The sequence below is a fragment of the Lepidochelys olivacea genome, assembly GCF_965140295.1.
Source record: "Lepidochelys olivacea isolate rLepOli2 genome assembly, chromosome: 1".
NCBI classification, from domain to species: domain Eukaryota; kingdom Metazoa; phylum Chordata; order Testudines; family Cheloniidae; genus Lepidochelys; species Lepidochelys olivacea.
The window spans coordinates 50,053,508-50,074,068 of NC_140411.1; the positions used below are offsets into that span (position 1 = coordinate 50,053,508).

At 45.4% G+C, this 20,561-nt stretch overlaps 1 protein-coding gene across 2 annotated transcripts in view; it reads left to right on the top strand.

Moving 5' to 3' along the window:
* Window positions 1-20,561, top strand: part of PDS5B (PDS5 cohesin associated factor B) — a 259,724-nt gene that overhangs the window by 42,985 nt on the left and 196,178 nt on the right. For both annotated transcript variants that reach the window (XM_084617358.1, XM_084617359.1), the window contains exons 3-4: window positions 837-963; window positions 17,783-17,986. In XM_084617358.1, the coding sequence (XP_084473484.1) occupies window positions 856-963; window positions 17,783-17,986 (312 nt within the window). In that variant the 5' untranslated portion in view covers window positions 837-855. The remainder of the gene's footprint in view (window positions 1-836; window positions 964-17,782; window positions 17,987-20,561) is intronic.

The window sequence follows — 20,561 nt, forward strand, 5'->3', positions numbered from 1 at the left end:
GGTCAAGGGAGAAAGCTCCCAATTGGCCTGTCCTCTTCCCTTCTCCTGCTGTTGCTACTACCCATGCTCCTGCTACATTTCAGAGTTTTTCCACATCTCTTCTAGGATGGGAGATGAGGGTTCTTGCATACAATCGGCAAATTATAAGTAAAATTTTCAAAAGGTACCTAAGTGAGTTAGTCTCCTAAATCACTTAAATGCTTTGGAAAATTTTACCCAACATCTTTAAGTTGTTTACTTCTGTTTTTCTAACTATTTCTTTAGTTCTTAAGAGAGATCTACTATGAGATCCTAGAAGCCCATAGGATCTAGGGAGCATGTTGTTGTTTTGATTTATCAAGCTGTCAGCATGGTAACTAAAGGCAGCATTATCTGCTCCTTAAGTATAATGGTCAAATTATAAGTAAGAATGAGGGATTGTTGTACCGCTGTTTATGTTCTACTTCCGGAGGTCCTGTTCAGTTAGAATGTCTTGGTGGCTGAAAATATCTCAAGAAAACAGTTGCTCTTGGTTCCTTTATTTAGGATGCCATTATGTGAGAAGAAACCTTAGGGTCTGTATAGTCACACCGTTGATTACTGAAAGACAAACAATGTCCAACTTTACCATCAGTAATAAGGGTACTGCTCCTGTTGGCTTCTGCTGTACTTGCAAGTGTGTGTTTGAAGGGTAAATTTAGGGCCCTTCATATTTATCTCACTGCCTATAAAATAATATCCCAGTGGGGCAGATGGCTTATGTATTCACCCGTCTGTTGCATTGCAAGTTATATCAAGATAGTACTTTCACAAATCATTGTTTTTTAATCTAACTAATTTTGATTTTCTCTTTAAAGGTTTTAAAACAGTGAAATCATGGCTCATTCAAAGACACGAGCCAATGATGGAAAAATTACGTATCCTCCAGGAGTCAAAGAAATCTCTGATAAAATATCTAAAGAAGAGATGGTGAGGCGGTTAAAGGTTAGTAAACAGCTTGCTAAATTTTGGAGGTTCATTTGGGGTATCTTGAAATTACTTTCAATATGAACATGAGACTTTGCATAATATATATATTATACCTATTAAATTTGTGGTTTTTTTACTCGTTTTATACTCTCAGAATAACTATTGGTTGCTTTCTGTTTTTGTGGTCTGCTGCTACCTCAGACTAGTCCGTCCAAAAATATTTGAATAAAATTAGAAGCACAAAGTGGCAATGAATAGTGGAAATAAATGACATATTACTATTTCTATGAAATACTATTTAAAATTTCTTCTTCTTTAAAAACAAGGCTATGTATATGGAAGGATCTCCTTAAATAGGAAGGAAACAAAGGGAATTGCCCTGGGTGAGTGTGTGATACCTTTATGGGAGAAGTATGGATGAATCTTCCTCTCACTTTCAGAATCCCTTTCACATATCTCAGGAGGGTGGTGGTGCCAGCTGCTTTATTCTGGAAAGAGGTGTGATTGCATTTTAAAAATAATTTGCCTTCTCCAGTAGGTTCTGTGTGCTCTGTTAGGAATCTGTGGTTGATAGATTTCCAGTATAGTGGTGCTGAGGTGTGACAGAACAGAGCCAGTCCAGAACTAGTAGGTTCAGTTTTTTGATCAGCACAGGGAAATGCATTAAAATTTTTATTTGATACCCTATCTTTTCTCCTATTTGTTTTGAATACCTCTTCAGTGGAGGAACATCCTATTGTGGTTCATTTTCATATAAAATATAGACTTAGGAAAGAGAAAAATAAAAATAAAATTTCCCTTTTTATAGCTTAATTAGTGCTTTTGCAGTAGGAGGCTGTCTAGTACCAAATGAAAATGTTGTAGGGTTAATCCCAGTTGTTAATGCACTAGAATATAGAAACTGTCTTAATGTGGCTGAGGACAGCAGATTGCAAGTAAGAGACAATTACTTCCTATAAGTACTTCTGTTGTGCCAGGCTGCAATGTGAGAATTATTAGTTAAGGTTAAAGTATTGAATAACATGATATTTAAATTAGACCATTTGACACATTTGGATATGAAAACCTTTCTGAAAAAGATGAGTGGATATTACGGCACTAGGGAAAACAGATGGGGATGTAATTCTTTTCTAAGTGCAAAGCTCCAGAATGTTTTTCCTGCCCATAATGATATGACAAAGTTGATGGATCAGCATCAGGAGTTCCTAGATAGTTAAATTTTTTGAAGAAGTACAGGGGATTTAGAAATGGTTTCCATTAAAATTTGCTACCACAAACTCTAGATGTTTCTAAGATGTTTAAACTTGTATCACACAAACATGTAGGGAACAGTTTCTTGGGTGGCTACAACTCTAAGTTCTAAAAATAAAGAGCATTACTACAATTCGAAATGCTACTGAAATATTTGTTCTAACACGGGAAGGAAAATGTCATTCCAGTTTGAGGTTACTCCAGGCGTTAAAGATCTGTCAGTAGAATAGCAGATGTTGCCCTTAAGCCAGGCATTTGAGATCATAGAAACTGGGGTGCAGGAATCTATGGATGCTGGATTGATTTCCAGAGTTATATTTTTGTAGCTGCAAGAGCTAAGGGCCAATTCCTATCCATTGGTTTTAAATAAAACATTTTCTTTGACTAAGGCAGCAGAATGGTTAGCTGACTGCACCTTGAGTTCCTTGTCAGTGTCTTAGAGGTATGGTGGCAAGGGACATCCAAAAAACAATTTAGTTCAATCTATAGAAGGAAACTATGATACTGAAAACTCATTTCATTAGAATGTGTTTTTATGGAGACCTGCTGTTGAAGAGGATTTAGAAAAGGTTCTCAAGAGACTTTGCCAAAAAGTAAATTTTATGGCAGACAGGTACATGCTTCTACGTTGCAGTTGAATTTTTATAGACTGCTGACAAGTATCAGATTTTCAAGATCAGGAACCTGAGTAATGGGTAGTTCCTTTTCAGGTTCCAAATACAGAGCATTTAGTTCAGTTACTATTTTTCTAAGATTTTTCTTGATATAATGCACATGCATACATAGCATCCTTCAGATTCTTTCAGGAGTTGGGAAGAGTTTTCCTTTATTCTTTAAAGGTACAGGTTACTTTCACTATAACAAACCCCTCGGGATCCAAGCTGTTTGTTTGTTATAGACAGGAGTTCGTTATAACAAAAAGAGACCTGTGGACGGGTTTTTTTTTGGGGGGGGTGGGGAAGGAGGGTGACAGCTCTTCCAGCCCCCAGGGTTTGTTACAGCCCAAGATTAATTATTGTGAAGGGTGTTATAGCATGGGTGTACTGTGTACATCTAATGTATCCTTCAGAAATCAAGATGACTTGATACAGTCAAAGTTGTTTGGAGTCTCCTGTATCCAAGAATCTTAGTGCAGTATAACATTAGGAAAAAATTAGGGTTATCTCCCCTTCAGATCTGAACAGTGTGTCTTCAGCCATCTTGCAGCTTTAAGGGCAGTGTCATGGGGTCCACTCACGGCATGTGGCTCTGCCTCCTGGTGGCTCTGGGAATTAGCTCTTGTCAGGTGCTGCCCTCCCCTGGCGGTGTCTCTACGTGTCATCTCGCCTGGCAGCCCCTCTTGCTCCAGGAACTGCAGCCTCCTCTTTGTGACTTAGCCTTCTGGCTGACTCACTGTGTGGTATCCCCTTTGAGTTTATCCAAAGTCCTTCTGCACAAACTGTCTCAGGCAGTCTTCTCCAGCTCTGCCCTGATGGTACCACTTCCTGGGCCCGCCCACTGCTCTGGGTTCCAGTCTAAGGACCCTCAACCCAGCACTCCTGTGCTTTTTCTCTCCCAGCCCTCACTGCTCCTTCCCTGGAATGTTTCCTACAATTCCTGGTTCCACTCCTTTCTCTGGGTGTACCAGCTCCAAACCCTCCTCCCTCTTCCCAGGGGGTGAATCAGCCAGTATCTGTTGTTAGCTTCCTGACTTCATAGGCCCCCACTTCTACCTACCTAGCTGAGCCCTTTCTAATCAATTCCCTGTTCCCTAGCTCCTCCTCCAGGTGCAGCCTGGGCAGTTAATTGGCCGACTTAGCTATCTTGACCTTTCCAGGCTTTGTGTGGGGTTAACACCGCATCACAGGCAGAACAAAATTTACCCATCACAGACACATGGGAATGGGAGCCCTGCTCTCACGGAACCGGTTAGTTTGCTGCTGCAGCTGCAAGCTGTCTTTTCCAGACCTTCCTGCTGCAGAACTCTTAATGACATCTAATAAAAGTCCAAAACATAAGCAAGGAAAACTAATTGGTCCTTGTGAAGTATAAAATTTTCATTAATTATTTGGTGAGCTTTCTGGCAAGACATGGGATTGTATCTCCGATATCTCACCTGAGTTGCTCCCTTTTTAATGAGGAAGGTGCAGCATCGTGCCCAGAAATAATGGAAAGGCAAAACTTCATTTCTGGTGCCAGTGCTTCATTGTATCAACAGATGTGACATCTTCTCTAATCTACAGCCAGGATGTTTCATGTTATCAGGTCAGCCATTGACTGCTCAAGCCACCCTCAGCAAGGCAAGAACTAAGTCTACTTTGCTCAGAAACCCAAGTAGCATCACAGGAGGAGCAGCTGAAGGTGCTCCCACTCTAGTTACTCCTGAGGAGATGTGACAAGTGGGGAAAGAGTGCAAAATTCCCCGAACCTGATCAACAGCGTCTGGGCCTGACTGTGGCAAAAAGGCAATAGTGTGGAGGACAGCTGAGACCCAGGGAAGGTACCAGTAAAAGGCTGCCCTGTCTATTCTCCAGCTCTGACATCTATCCAGTACCGCTGTCCTTACATGGGTAGATTAACCAGTTCCTGTACCCAATGGACCTCTCAGTGGGTTCCCACTTGCAGGTAGCCTTAGCAGCTGTACCTTAGTTGTTTCAAGGCTGGAGATTGGAGTCACAGTTGGTCTGTCTTCCAGAGAACCAATGCTTGGAACAGTAGCTTCTGGAACCTCCTATTATGTGCCAGAGCTAGTTCTCCATATCCCCTTGCTATACCCTTCAAGCTAGAGGATCCTAGCTGCTTCTTCTAGTGCTGTCCCTGTGGGTGCTCCAGTCTAGGTGACGGTGCGTCCCGGCGCTGCTGATCGGAGTTTTTCGGTAGCAGTGCCTGGTCGGGATGCACACACTCAGTTGGTATCTCCCGTCTCGTTGGAATCGTCTTGAGTACATGTGTCCCGCACCCTCCTCAGTTCCTTCTCAACCATCCTCGGCTGAAGACGGGACTCAGGGCAGTGCTGCTTCTCTTCCCTGGTCTCAGTAGGAAACACTAACAAAGATCGTAGAAATAGTTATTAGTTACATCCCAGTTGTTTCCCTTCCTTGGAATAGTTTAGTTACTTAGTTTAAAAAAAAAAACCAAAACCAAAAACTTTTCACCTCAGGCTTGTCTCCTGCTGAGACACTTTCCCCTGCCATTTCTAATTCAATATGCCAGGGGCTTCAGGATTCAAGAAGTGTGTTTCCTACCAGGTCTCCATGCCAAGATCTGATGGGTACTCATGGTGTGTGAAGTGCCTTGGCGAAACACTTGTCCCTGCAAAATGCCTTCACTGCAAGCCTCAAGACCAGGGCTCGTCGCAACAGGGACCTGTGCCTTAAAATGTTGCTAATGGAAAAATCTCTGCAGCTGCCTTCGGAGACTGGGAAAATTAAACCCTCTCCTTCATGCTCCCTGACCAGATCATAGCCAATTGGGAGCATGGCTTCACCCTCTCTGTAGCGGAGGCAAGAAGCCCAACAGTCTCCGAGGAGAGACTTTAACAAGGGTAAAGGGTCTCCCGCAAGATCCTTACTCTTTGTATTGACAGCGCAGAAGGCTGTCACAACACTTCAGCCATGGCTCCCACAGAGGCAGGAACCCGACCTCCTGTGCTGGGAAGGCTTCCGTGGCCCCAAGAGCTTCAGTGCTAAAAATAGCCGCGGTGCCGACTGTGTACTCTGTTCCAGTGCTGACAAGAAGGTCTGCACCGATCCCCTCCGGGCTAAAAATAGCTGCGGTGCAGATTGCGCGCTCTGCTCTGGTACCGACAAGAACATTGGCACTGACCCCCTCTGGGCTAAAAATAGCCGTGGTGCCAACTGCGCGCTCTGCTACACTGCCAGGAAGAATGTCGGTACCGAGCCTGCCTCCTGCCCTGGCACCAGCAACGGACCCCCTGCAGGGCTCCTCCACATGCCTCCGGGCACCAGTGAGGCTTTCCATTGACAATGCGCTAGTGCACTGTCCAGGCTCAGTGCAGCCCAGGGAGCAGGAGCAACAGTTTCTCATTCAAGGTGATCTCTCAGTGCCACCTGAGCCTAACACCCTGTTCCTTGACACACAGGGCTCATTTTTTTGAACAGTTGCTCTCCCCACCTGCTTCTCCTCCTCCACTGGAACCTTTTCCGCCTCAGGTCATGGCTCACAACCACCAGTCTGTTTCCCTACTTCACCCCTCCGTGGACAGCACCTGGGTTCTCCTATCCTATGCCTTGGCCTCAGTGGTACCCTTGGCCACATCCTCCTACCACTCACCCTTAGACCTCTTCTACCAAACCACTACCTCCTTCTGTGCCTCGATCTCCAGCTCTGTCCACTTCTAGAGTGCCTGAACCCCCTTCTGAGAACATGAGCTACGGACCATATCCTGACTCACCGACCCCTGACTCTCCATCAGCTCCAGACAGTGTCCTCTTCCCTCCGCCTCCACAGAACGTGGACGACTGTAAACAATTTTAAGAACTTTTCAAGACGGTGGCACTCAATCAAGACATCTCCTTAGAAGAGGTTCAGGAAACACAACACAGACTCCTCAGAATCCTTCAACTCACTGTGCCTTCGAAGATCGGGCTCCCCATACACAAGGCACTCTTGGAGCCAGCTGACACTCTCTGGTAAACTCCAGCTTCTTTATTACCAACTTGCAAAAGGCTGAATGTAAATACTATGTTCCCACTAAGGACGCTGACTTCCTATTTTCTCATCCACAATCGAACTCTCTTGTCATGGATGCAGTTGCACAATGAACAAAACAGCTGCAATATCGGCCCACCCCTCAAGACAAGGACCTTAAACACCTTGACATCTTCAGTCGCAAGGTTTACGCTTCCTCCACTCTACAATTCAGAATTGCGAATTATTCTGCCCTCCTCACCAGCTATGACTTCGATAATTACATTTTTTGAATTTGCCTCCTACATTCCAGAGGATAGGAAAGCAGACTTCAAATCAATCCTGGTTGAGGGCCAGTTAATTTCCAGAACTGCCCTACAAGCAGCTCTAGACACAGCAGCCCTACTACTGCAACTGCTGTGGTTATGCGCAGACCTTCATGGCTCTGGCATCCGTAAAGATCTGAAGACCAAAGTGGTGGACCTCCCCTTTGATAAGGATAAACTTTTCTCCAAACTTCCCCCCCCCCAAAAAAAAACCCCACAACCAAACCCCGATGAACTCTTCCACACCATGAAAGATTCTAGAGCGACACTGCACACCCTGGGCATTCACCCATCTTTTCCTAGGAGACAATACTAACCCTACCAAAGACCCCACACACACCAGTATTATCGGCCTCAACCCAAATCATACGACATAACCAGGAGTCGCACTAGACCCCCTAAGCGCAGACAAAATCAAGCTCAAGCAACCACCTCCCACCCACTGGGGAATAAACAAGAAATTTGAAACGTTGGTAGAGGGTCTGCAGGACTTCCCCTTGAATCCACCGCCTACTTGCCCATTTAGCCACTGCCTCCAGAGTTTTCAACATGCCTGGCAGCGGATTACACAGGATCGCTGGGTCCTCGAAATAGTTCAGTCTGGTTACTCTATCCCCTTTTATATCCTACCCTTCCCCCTTCCTTGTCCCTCTTCAGTGACCCTCTCACAAGCGCTTACTTCGCGTAGAAGTGGCTCACCCTCTACAACTAGGCGCAGTGGAAACTGTGCAGACACAACATTGAGGGAAAGGGTTCTACTCCCATTACTTTCTGACCCAGAAAACGACTGGGGGATGGAGGCCTATACTGGACCTATGCCTACTGAACAAATCTGTGAGGGTAAAAAAATTCAAGATGGTCACACTTGGCACAATAATTCCTGCACTGGATCAAGGGGACTGGTTCACAGCCGTCGACCTACAGGACGCTTATTTTCATATATCAATTCATCTAGCTCACAGATGCTTCCTATGATTCACAATTCGTCATGACCATTTTCAATACAGAGTTCTTTCTTTTGGATTCTCCACAGTGCCGAGAGTCCTAGCCGTGGTCGTGGTTCACCTCCCCAGACATGGAATCACACTTTTTCCCCTACCTGGATGATTGCCTCATCAAGGACAACTCTTATGGCGAGACACTTCAAGCTACCCATTTCACCATCTCCCTCTTTCACAGCCTAGGGCTCCAAATAAACGTCCAGAAATCCACCCTGACACTTACACAACAGATAGAGTTCATTGGAGCTCATCTGAATTCAATTAGAAGCAGAGCCTCACTCCCAAGTCACAGGTTCCTCGCTATCACACAACTGATATGCATGCTCTCTCTTTGTCCCAGGACACAGGCAAGAATCTATCTACGGCTCCTTGGTCACGTGACAGCCACCACCTTCGTGGTCCAGCACGCCAGGCTATGCATGAGATGTCTTCAGGGCTGGCTCAACTCCAACTTCAAACCCAACAGACACACCTTAGGGATGCTACTAACTCCTTCTCCCAATGTTCTAGCTTCCCTACACTGGTGGACAAGACCAGAAAACACCTGCATGGGCATTCCCTTCCAGCAACGATCCCCAATGCTCATGCTCACCACGGACGCTTCCCTAATCGGCTGGGGAGCACATCTAGGGGGACACAGGGCACGAGGCTGGTGGTCCGCATCAGAGACACGCCTACACATAAACCTCTTAGCGCTCAGAGTAGTGTGACGAGCATGCCTTCACTTTCTTCCCCTCATAAAGAACAAATCTATTCGGGTCTTAACAGACATAGCATGTATGTTTTACATCAACAGACAAGGGGGAGCCTGATCACATTCCCTGTGCATGGAAACCATCCGACTATGGAATTGGTGCACACAACATCAAATACAAATCATTGCCTCATACCTACCCGGCTGCCACAATACTACTGCCGATGCACTCAGCAGACACTTCTCAACAGAATACAAATGGGAACTGCACCCCGCAATACTTCAACAGCTCTTCTCCCTCTGGGGCACCCCATCAATAGACCTTCTTGCCACAACCCAGAATCGAAATTGTCGCCTGTTTTGCTCCAGAGTGGGACTCGGGACTGCATCCCTAGGAGACGCGTTCCTCATCCCATGGAACAACTCTCTTGTACGCCTTCCCACCAATCCCTCTGCTACACAGTGTTCTTCAGAAGATCATAGACGATAATGCGCGGGTGATACTTATTGCCCTGGCTTGGCCTAGACAGTTGTGGTATCCTTACCTACTCCGCATGTCCTACCGTCATCCATGGACTCTCCCAGCATAAAACGATTTATCACGGGCCTACAAAATCTCTACCCTGAAATGTATCCAAGGGCAGCTACATGGAATCTTAACCTCATTCTTCACAGTCTCATGAAACCTCCATTCGAGCCCTTGGGTACCTCATCTCTTTTTTTTCATATGTCTATGAAGGTAGCTTTCTTAGTTGCAATAACATCAGCAAGTAGAGTAGGTGAAATAAGCGCCCTGATAGCCTATCGTCCCTACGCAACGTTCTCCAAAGACAAAGTCTGAGACCACATCCTAAATTTCTCCCTAAGGTGGTATCCACCTTCCACCTTAACCAACCAATATACTTACCTGTTTTCTATCTTAAACCTCACGAGATTCCGCAAGAGGCAACTCTGCATACTCTTGACTTCAAGCGATCAATTGCCTTTTATTTAGACAGGACTAAGCCATTCTGTAAGTCCCCACGACTCTGTCTCCATTAATGAAAGATCAAAAGGTACGGCTATCTTTAAGCAACGTCTGTCCAAATGGATCTCTGACTGTATCAGATCCTCTTACCGTATTGAAAATATTCAACCACCCGAAGGCATTAGAACTCATTCCACTTGAGCTATGTCGACATCCGTTGCCTTCCTACATAACGTACCCATTTCTGACATCTGTAAAGCACCTACATGGTTACCTGAACACACGTTTGCCAAGCACTATGCTATCACGCAAGATACCACAACAGACACCATAGTAGGCCATACAGTACTCTCTACAGTACTCACTGCCGCATCTCCAGTGTCCCACCAACCATAGTGGGAACTGCTACACATTCACCTAGAGTGGAGCACCCACAGCGACAGCACTCGAAGAAGGGGAAGTTACTCACCTTGCAGTAACTGAAGTTCTTTGAGATGTGTGTCCCTGTGGGTGCTCCACTCCCTGCCCTCCTCCCCTCTACTTTGGAGTACTGATATTATTTCTCCACGGTAGAGAAGGAACTGAGGAGGGTGCGGGATGCATGCACTCAGGAAGATTCCAACGAGACGGGAGATACCAACTGATCGTGTGTGTCCTGACCAGGCACTGTTACCGATCTTGGATCACCGGCGCCGGGACACACCGTCGATTAGAGTGGAGGACACACATTTCGAAGAACTTCAGTTACTGCAAGGTGAGTAACTTCCCCTTTTGGGAGCCGAAGAAGGCACAACTGAAAGGAGGAAAAGTATCTGACACTGCACCCCATATTCTTGACAGTGATATTTTGATATGATTATGGCATAATTGTAATGCATTTTGTACAAGATGGGTTATGTGAAACGTCAGTGGAAGTTACAATTTGCCGAATATGATTATCCTCCTCGTCATTGTCCGTCGTCGGTCGTCTTTGTCGTCGTCTTGTTGTTGTTCTTGTTCTTCTTCTCATTCCATTTTAGATGTGTGCGCGCCCATGTGCACAGTCATCAGCGATTTTTGCCTTCTCTGTATTCTTAGGGTCAGCTGTAACTCCCCCTTGAGTGCCGCACTTATGTGTTGGTATATGAGATGCTGCCAATCCTACACCCTCTCAGTTCCTTCTTGCTGCTTGTGACAGTTGTTCGGAGCACCTGCATTAGTGGTTCTTTACAGCCCATTGTGTATCTTCTTTGCATATAGTTTGTGGGTACTTAATGGCAAACTAAGTGGTTAGGTTAGTTTGGTAGTTAGGAGTCCTGGCTTCAAACCATGCTCGTCATGTATCAGGCCAATGCCTATTAGTGACCCCCACGACAGCTGTTTGGAGTGCTTGGGGGAGTCCCATAGAAAGGACAAGTCCAGAATCTGTAAGAACTTTCACCCTAGAACCCAAAAGGAGCAAGATATCTGCTTGAGGGCCCTCCTCATAGAGAATGCACTTCATCCTGCATTGGAGCCCTCCTGCTTGGACCCCACGCCAAGCATCTCGGCATCGGTGTGGAGCGTATCGCCAGCACCGGGCCTGGCCCAGCCTGGTTTCCCCTTGCTGGCGCTAAAGAAGTGGCAAAAGAAGAGCCCCCTGACACTAGAAGGGAAAGGGACTTCGAGCCATGTGCCCGTCCTGGGGCTTCATGGTGAGGTACTGCTGAGGTTGGAAACACCCCTCCCCAGCCTGCCAGGGATCAGACTCCTCTTAGGGCTCTCAATGCCTGAAGTGGCCACGGTGGCCAAAGGAAAAGCAGGCCAAACGCACCGGGGTCTAGATTCGGCTAAGGCCCCAACACCTAAGGGCAAGCCGATCATGGGACTGCCCCTTAGGGCAATGGAGCATCCTTGGTCCCTGGACTGCAGGCATAGATCTTTGTGGCCTAGGACCTCGGCACAGCATCTCCGGTTAGAAGACCCAGGTTCCCAACACTGTGCTCTTCCCCTGCAAGACATGGGACACTGGGGTCGAGGCACCAGTCCCCGTGCCACCAGCACCGGCAAGCTTCTTGCCAAAGATTGTCACGGCGCAGGTCACCTTTGCCCAGATGGTCTACCAGACCTTGGTCCCCACCTGGGTGGGATCGCTCTCTGTCATGGCACCAGTCTCCATCTCCCCGGTACTGCTTGTTGGGCAGGCACCGACCCTCGCTGGTTGCCGACCAGGGTCAGTGGGCAAAGTCAGGCCTTAGTGGCTCCGCCCTGGATGCTGGAAGGGCAATGGTTGGAGTTGGATTGGGACCCGCGAAACCCATGCAGTATCTGCAGGTATGGTGTGGCAGCAGGGACAGTGGCCTGCTCAATGGCCATACTGGAACCTGTGGAGTGTGCCTGTAATGCCAGTACCATATTCCCACCAATCCTCTCTGGCTGCCTCAGACAAACTGCCCTTGGCACTGCTGGCACCAGAGTCGGAACATGGTACCGAGTCAGACGCAGGGGCAGTGCCTTGGACTCCAGCACCTAAGGAGCCATCCCCAGAGAAGGAGGAGGAACCTGCCCCTCCCCCAGTGGAGCAATCATCGTCGTCTCCGGATAAAGCGGTGGCAGGTCCCTCCCACATGAGCTGTCCCCCTGATGACTTCAAGGAACACCAGGCTCTCCTTAAAAGGGTGGCTACCAACTTGAACTTAAAAAATGAGGAGGCCACGGAGGAGTCTGACCTCTTCAATGTTATATCCTCCTCTCACCCCAGCCCGGGTCGCACTATCTGTCCAATCAGGATTGCCAAACAGCTGTGACAGACCTTCTCCCATTCAGCCTATGTCTAAGTTGGCAGAAAAGAAGTATTATGTCCCTGTAAAAGTGTTCAAATAGCTGTGTACACACACTCCAGTAGCATCACTGCTCATGTCTGCTGTTAATGAAAGGGACAGGTCAGGCCAAGTCAGTGGCACACTGAAAAACAAAGACGCTAAGAGACTGGACTTACTTGGCACAAAGACTTATTCAATGACCAGCCTGCAATTTTGGGTGTCTAACCACCAGGCCCTGTTAGGCAGGTACAATTTTAACCTGTGGGACTCCCTTGGTTTGCCTGGCCTGCCAAGCCTTCTTACCTCACATAAAAAGGAGGGCGGTCCAGGTCCTGACGGACACTACAGCACGTATATGTTGTATATCAACAAGCAGGGCAGAGCCAGATTGTCTGCTCTTTGCTGCAAAGCCCTCAGGCTCTGGGACTTCTGTCTCCAACATGACATGCGTCTCTTAGCCAGGCACCTTAGCTGGGCAACTCCCCTGGGCCAGGAACGGTTTGGCAGATCACCTCAGCAGGACCATTTTGTCTCCCCATGAACAGTCCCTCCATCCGGAGGTGGTCACCTTCATCTTCCAGAGGTGGGGGACTCCTCAGGTGGACCTGTTCGCATCCAGTCAGAACAGGAAATGCTGTGTTTTCTGCTCGATTTGGGGGGATCGACAGGGGCACCCTGTTGGACGCTTTTCTGCTTCAGTAGTCTGGGGCTCTGTTGTATGCCTTCCACCTTTTCCCCCACGCCCCAGTGCCATTGATTCACAGGGTCCTCATGAAGATCAAGCAGGACAGGGCGAAGAGGGGCCTTGCAGTGATGGCTTGGCTGCGCCAGCACTGGTTCAGCATGCCTCTGAACCTCTTGGGTGGCTGCTCCAGTGCAGCTACCACTCAGGCTGGACTTGCTGTCCCAAAACTACGGCAGTCTTCTGCATCTGAACCTGGAGGTGCTGCACCTGACTGCTTGGCTACTGCGTGGTTAAGTGCAGAGGAGCAGGAGTGCTTGGCTGCTGTCCCACAGGTTCTGTTGGGCAGCAGAAAGCCCTCCACTAGGGCAACCTACCTGGCCAAATGGAAGCTGTTCTCCTGTTAGTTCTTGGATAAAGGCATTCAGCCTGAGCGGGCCTTCCATCTGCCACTCGAGGGTAGGTTGGTTTTTGACCAGAACATGACTACCAGGTTCCTCAAGGGCCTCGAGCACCTCTACCTGCACATCAGGGACCCCATTCCTCCGTGGGACCTGAATCTTGTGCTGTCATGGCTCATGGGACCCTTGGTTTCCTGCTGTCTCCTTCTCCTGTCCTGGAAGGTTGCGTTCTTTATTACAATAACATCTGCCTGCTGGGGCTCTGAGATTAGGGCACTTATCTCAGAACCACCCTATATGGTCATTTACAAAGACACTTTCCAGCTGCAGCTGCACCCGGCTTTCCTGCCCAAGGTGGTTTCACAGATTTATGTGGGCCAGGACATTTACTTACCTGTCTTTTTTCCAAAGCTGCGTAAGTCAGAGGAGGAGCATAGGTTGCATTTCATAGATGTCAGGAGGGCCGTAGCCTCCTGGCCTGGTGCCTATCCAGGACATCTGTACGGTGGCCACCTGGTCATCCATCCACACTTTCACATTCCACTACGCACTTATCCATCAGGCTAGGGGGGAACCCATCACAGTATCCATCCTACAGATTATCCTTGGACAACCTGAGATACCTTTCCTTATCTCTGTCAGGACCAATAAAATGACCTTCCAGCCCCCAGTGCAATACCAATAAAGGCTGAAGGTTAGCAGTTGCTCTCAGTAGGCGGGTAATGTAAACCCCTCTTTCCCCCATACTTTTTCCTTTCAGAATTGGAGCAGAAGACTCAGCTTGGGGGAAAAAAGTCAAGCACTATCGTATCTAGGATTCACTGTGCAAAGGAGTGGAGGAAGAGGCTTCCACCTCATCCTTATATTTTTTTGTGGGAGATGGAAGGTGCATTAGAAAAGCAAGAAAAAAAATCTGAATAGAACAGGACTTGACTAGTTGGTTTGTCTTCATGGGAAGAAAGCTAGCTTTCTGAATTGGAGCCTGATTCCCAAGAAAGAAATTCAGGACAAACTTTAATCTTGAATATTGTAGTTTGCTCTTACAGGTATATAGCTGCTATATGCTGCCCTAAAAATCATAGAGGAGTGTGGCCTCTTCAAAGGTCAAGAGCCTAGGCAAATATTCCAAGACACTTTATAATGATCGCCAAAGTCAGACAGACCTTGTGAGCCTACCCAAAGCTGAAGTAGCACTTTCTTCCTTTGCAAAGGACAAAGCTATGCCTGTGAAAAGAGATTTTCTCTCCTGCATATGAGAATGCACAATAATTTCAAGGCAACCTATTCAGTTGTAAGGGACTCCTCATCCTGTGCTTAGCTGTAATGATCCTGGCCTAGACAGGCTTCTATTGGACTCCATTCAGCTAACTGTCAAACTCCTACAGATTGTTCCTTTCTCCATATTTTGTGCCAGTGGCATTTGTATTGATTGCGTCCCTGACTTAAGCTTCTCAGGTAGGGGAGTGGAGTACAGCATAGCATCTTGCAGGTGCATGGTGGCTGCACTCTTGGGAGGCAGATTTGAAAAGCAACTGCTGTCATTCTCAAAGTATTCAGGGGGAGAAACTAATTGATAAGCCAGTGGATATAAAGTAGTTGCTGACTCATTAGAAAAGAACAAGACACTCAAATCACCAAACAATCCAAAAAAGAAATGTAAGTCTCACATTTTAAATTATGAGTCCTTTCATGAGTCCTGGGCCTCAAAATGCAACGAATGAGATCAGCCAAGTTTCAGCCCATGCTTCTGGTTATACTTTCTCTTACTTTCTTGAATAATTCATCTCTTTCTTTGGTGTTTATAGTCTTCAAATATTTTGAATTGTTTTACAATTCCTAGTTGTTTATCTTTTTATATGCAAGCATCATATTTGTGTCTAGGTGGAAGGATGGCTTTCAGCGCTGGAAACTTGGTTTGAAATCCTTTGTCACGAGTGAAAATATTTAATTTCATCCTAGTCTCTGAAACTGTTTTTCATCCTAGTACCATAATCCAATTTAGCACAGTTCTGCATAGTTGTTACTGTGAGCTCTGGGAAAATCCAATACTTCAATAGTAGAAGAATTTCAGGTCAGGATTTAAGAGTATTGGCTGATCTATTTGGAGAAACTTATGCTAGAGGCTTTCTGCACTTCACCTAGTTCTAAAAATGTTAATTCCTCACTTCTATGAGTTGCAAATTGAGATGAGAATGCAAAAAAAGTCAATTAATTTTGTTGTATATTTTTGGTGGTAGTGGTCATTCAAAACTAACGAACATTTAAATGTTGACAAATGGTGAACTTGGTTTAAATGCAAAATAGGAGAGAACTCAAGCTAATTCCCAGAATGAACATGAAGCATACTTGTGGCTCAGTTCATTTGAAGCCCAAGTAGTAGTTTATTAGTACATTAATAAATTACAGAAACTCAATCTTCTGTAACAAAAACAATTCCTCTTTGGAATTTGGAAGGGACTTGGTGGTGTGATAGCCCAAGCAACTGATTTCTTCTGGGCTAAGTAGGAAAGGAGATTCATTTTCCAATGGAAATTATATGGGTACATTAGAAACACACAGATTATAATTTTAATCTTCTGTTTCTAATGTGATTTGAAGTTTAGCATCTCTGAAGGTCCTTCAAACATGCAAGAGAATTGCCATAAATCAGGTTGGTTTGGTATCTGGCCAGCCAGAAGAGATTTCTGATTTCGCCATATCTAAAAATGTTATGATAATAAAATATCATAGTTGTTTTGAAGTATTTTATCAGTAAGTGCAAAGTGAGCCACTTAACAAGTAATCTATCTCTTAAGGCCTTAATCTTGTAGCACTAAAATCAGTGGGAATTTTGCCACTAACTTTAATGGGTGAAGGATCGAGCTTTAATTGCCATTTTGTTACATCCAATGGCAGTTGCACTAATTAAAATAATTACATCTCCGTGATTCAAATAAGAAATTCTTATATAATGACTTAGATTCTTCAATTTAAAAATATCCCATAAAATAAATTGCATCATATGGAAAGTAGGTATTGGAATTTCATTCTAAATAATCAAAGGCCAAACATAATACATCTATTTTTCCCCTTCAAACAAGCGTTTTATTTAAATTGGACTAGTGACTGAATGTCTTCAACATATTTTATTGGGCTACTAGTTTTTCTTTCTGTCTGTCTATCTTCAGGGTAGGGACCATTTTTACTCCATGTTGATACAGGACCTGGCCCAGTTGGGCTCTGATTTTGATTGGGATCGCATAGTCCTCCTGTAATAAAAATAGTATTAATTTGCATAAAGTCCTGGGTTAATGTATGATTCCATTAAAACCCAGTGCACTCTGCTTTAGTTGGTGGGTTGTCCTGGTGAGAAGCTTGTTTCAGCCTTTGTTTTAGAGGACAGAAACTTAAAATATCAAAAAGAAAATAAAGTGGGGGGGGGGAAGGTTCAGATGGGGGTTTGTCAACTTTGTCTGTATAACTCTAAATGTTTAAAGAAGAAATTATAAGCTTCCTAATAAAAGTTGACTGCTTTTGCTTTCTGGGTTTACCTGTGCATGGCTGATGCCATGGTTGATGCCATGGCTGATGCACAGGTAAACACCTCTGAGCTCAGTCGAATCAGTGAATTGTCTTTTTAGCGCAGTGGTTCTCAAACTTAATTGCAGTGCGCCCCCCCTTCTGACACCAAAAATAACTACCCAACAGGGGCACCAAAGCCTGAGCCCCGGCCGGGAAGGCCAAAGCCCAAGCCCCACCGCCCCAGAGGTGTGTGTGTTGGGGAGAAAAAAAGAAGTCCAAGGGCTTCCTCAGCTTTGGCCCTGGGCAGTGGAGCTTGGGCTTCAGCCCCTGGCAGAGGGGCTTAGACTTAGGTTCGGCCGCAAGGTCCCAGCAAGTCGAGCTCCAGCTCTGGCAGCCCCATTAAAATAGGGTCAGGACTCTCTTTTGTGACCTGACCCACAGTTTGAGAACGGCTGCTTTAGAGGCATATTAAACACTGTGCAAAAGCTGAGTGTTGGGTGGGTGGAGAAAGGGTAGAATTGCATGAGCTCTTGCCTTATTTTGAATGAAGACCTGTTTACCTAGAGAGCGTCACTTATATATTGATCTAATTTTTTTTGTAGATGGTTGTGAAAACATTCATGGATATGGACCAGGACTCTGAAGAAGAAAAGGAGCTGTATCTAAATCTTGCATTACATCTTGCTTCAGATTTTTTTCTCAAACACCCTGATAAAGATGTGCGCTTGCTGGTAGCATGTTGCCTTGCTGATATTTTCAGAATTTATGCTCCTGAAGCTCCATACACGTCACCAGATAAACTGAAAGTAAGTTGAAATAAGCACGCACATGGAAAATGTATGTTTAATAAAAAAAAAAAAAAAAAGGTGGTGGGAGAGTAAGGGCAAAACGAATATATTTCACCCATTGCATCCCAAGCCAAATCATTTTATCTACTTCTGGTTCAACAAGTTTACTAGTTATTGTATAAATAAAAATAAATAAGTTACCTGAGAAATCCAAGGCTTTAACCTCATTATGGGGACACAGGTTCTGTCTGCACTGCAAATTTAGCTACTATAAAAGTCGGGAGATAACAGTGTTGTAATTAAATCTTCTACCTCAGTTATATTGTAGACTTAACAAATATAACTGGTGAGAAGCATAACTGTTGTAACTGTAGTCCCAACCTATGAAAGAGGCAAGATAGGTAAAGTAATATTTTTTATTGAACCAACTTCTGTTGGTGGAAGTTATAAGATTTCAAACTGCTTAGTCTGTGTAGCTTGAAAGCTTGTACCTTCCACCAGCAGAATTTGGTTCAATAAAAGATAATATCTCACCCACCTTATATCTCAGGCAGCCTCTGTTTCCATATGTAATATTTAAAGGCTCTTGGAATTATTAACTTTTTATATCTGTTTTCGAGATTAACTAGAATATCTACTCTGCTGTCCTTTTAGTAGTGTTGACAGGTCTTTAGCTTCCACAGGATCCTTCTGTGAGAGAGCAGCAAAATCCCCTCTACCAGCACTTCTAAAATAGTGATTTCTAGTGCTTTCAGTTAGCATTTTGGGGTATTTCAACACTGCACGGGATCTGTGGGACCCAGGCTTATGGACTTGGTGTTTCTAAGCCTGCACTTATGTGCCCCGCTGCATTGTAAACCTGAGTTTACAGTTGCTGGACCTATGTCTTAGCCATACTAACATGTCTACACTGCACTACGCAGACCTTCTGACTCTAGTCCATTACTTGAAGTGCGTTCACACTGCAAAGTAACAGCTTGAACCTTAGTTGCAGCGGGACTCTGACCCACTCGTCTATCTAGGTTCTAGGACCTGGGTCCTGAGTGCTTGCTGACTCAGTTGGACTGATTTGTGTGAACTGATAGGGGGGCTTGAGCTCAAACCAGAGTCAGAGACCAAGTTTAGTGTGCAGTGTAGATATGCTCTTGGAGGGGAGAGATTATTTTACTGAAGAAAGGTATGTTTGCAAATAGTTCAAATTATGGTGTTACTCTCCATCTAACTGAGAGAGTGATCTTTTCTGCTGAGAATTTGAAAGTTGCAAAGTTTTAAGAGTGACCTTACTCTACGTTACATGAAATACCCATAGCCCAACTAGATGGAGATGGTTGATTAGGAAATGACAATTTAAACAAGCAGCTGCAGAGTAATCTTTTTGTTACAGAAACTTTCGTTTTATGGCAGTTTAGATGGATTTACTCTTTGTCATTTAAAAAATTTACTCTCTCCCCAGAGCAGCCTGCACCCCAAACCTCTCTTCCCCAACCCCACTCCAGAGCCCTCACACACCCCCCCCCCATTCCAATCCTCTGACTCAGCCCTGAGCCCCTTCCTTTACCCCGAGCCCCGTATCCCCGGCTCCATCCCCGAGCCCACATCCCCAGCCAGAGCCCACATCCCAACCCTTGGACCCAGCCCCAAGCACCCTCCCACACTCTGAACCCCTTGGCCCCACCCCCGCCACACATCACCTCCATATTGGTGCCCATAACAAAATTCATTCTACGCATGCATGTAAAAAATTATAGGGAACACTGAACACCAGTCCTACCTTCTCCCCCCCCCCCCCCCCCGAAACATACAAAAACAAACAACTTTTCACTACCCTCTCTGAATCTTGACTGATGGGTTGGGCTCTCTCTTCTTTTAAAATAGGCAACGGTGAAAATTAGTATTTAAAAAATAGTGATGTCTTTTTTTTCATTCTCTTCTGCTCTTGGCTTTAACTTCTCTAGTCTTTTTGTTTTCAGATTTCAGAATTGTAAATTTCAGAGGTAAATTTGTAAGTGTATCAAAGACATGAAAAAAGGGCAGATAGTGGAGTCACTTTCTTATAAAACAGTGGTGCAGCAGACTGTTGCTGAGTATGACCTTACACGGGGTACAATCTGTACTGTTGAACAGCTGTCCCTTCAATTCACCAATCCTGGGGTGCCTTTTACACTGCTTTGCTGTGAGAACTACCACTCCTGGCCAGTTCACACACAGCCTCTAGCATGCAAAATCATTCCCAACTGAATTACATGAATGTTCTGGCCAGCCACTCATGATTTACATACAGGGCAACACCAGCAACTTCCCAGGACCTGAAATTCTCCTAGAAATGTGCATCTTGTACTGAACAGCTCTCTACTGAACAATATGAGCTCATATAAAGTCTGTCATTTCATCAGTGGAAAATTGTAGAATCATAGAACTGGAAGGGACCTTGAGAGGTCATCTCGTCCAGTCCCCTGCACTCATGGCAGGACTCTAGATATGCACAAACTTTTTCAAGTGGAGGTTCCCCAACACTTCAACCCAAACATACAGGTTTAGATAGAAGTTTTTTAACTACAGAAAGATAGATTTTAAGTGATTACAAGTAATGAGG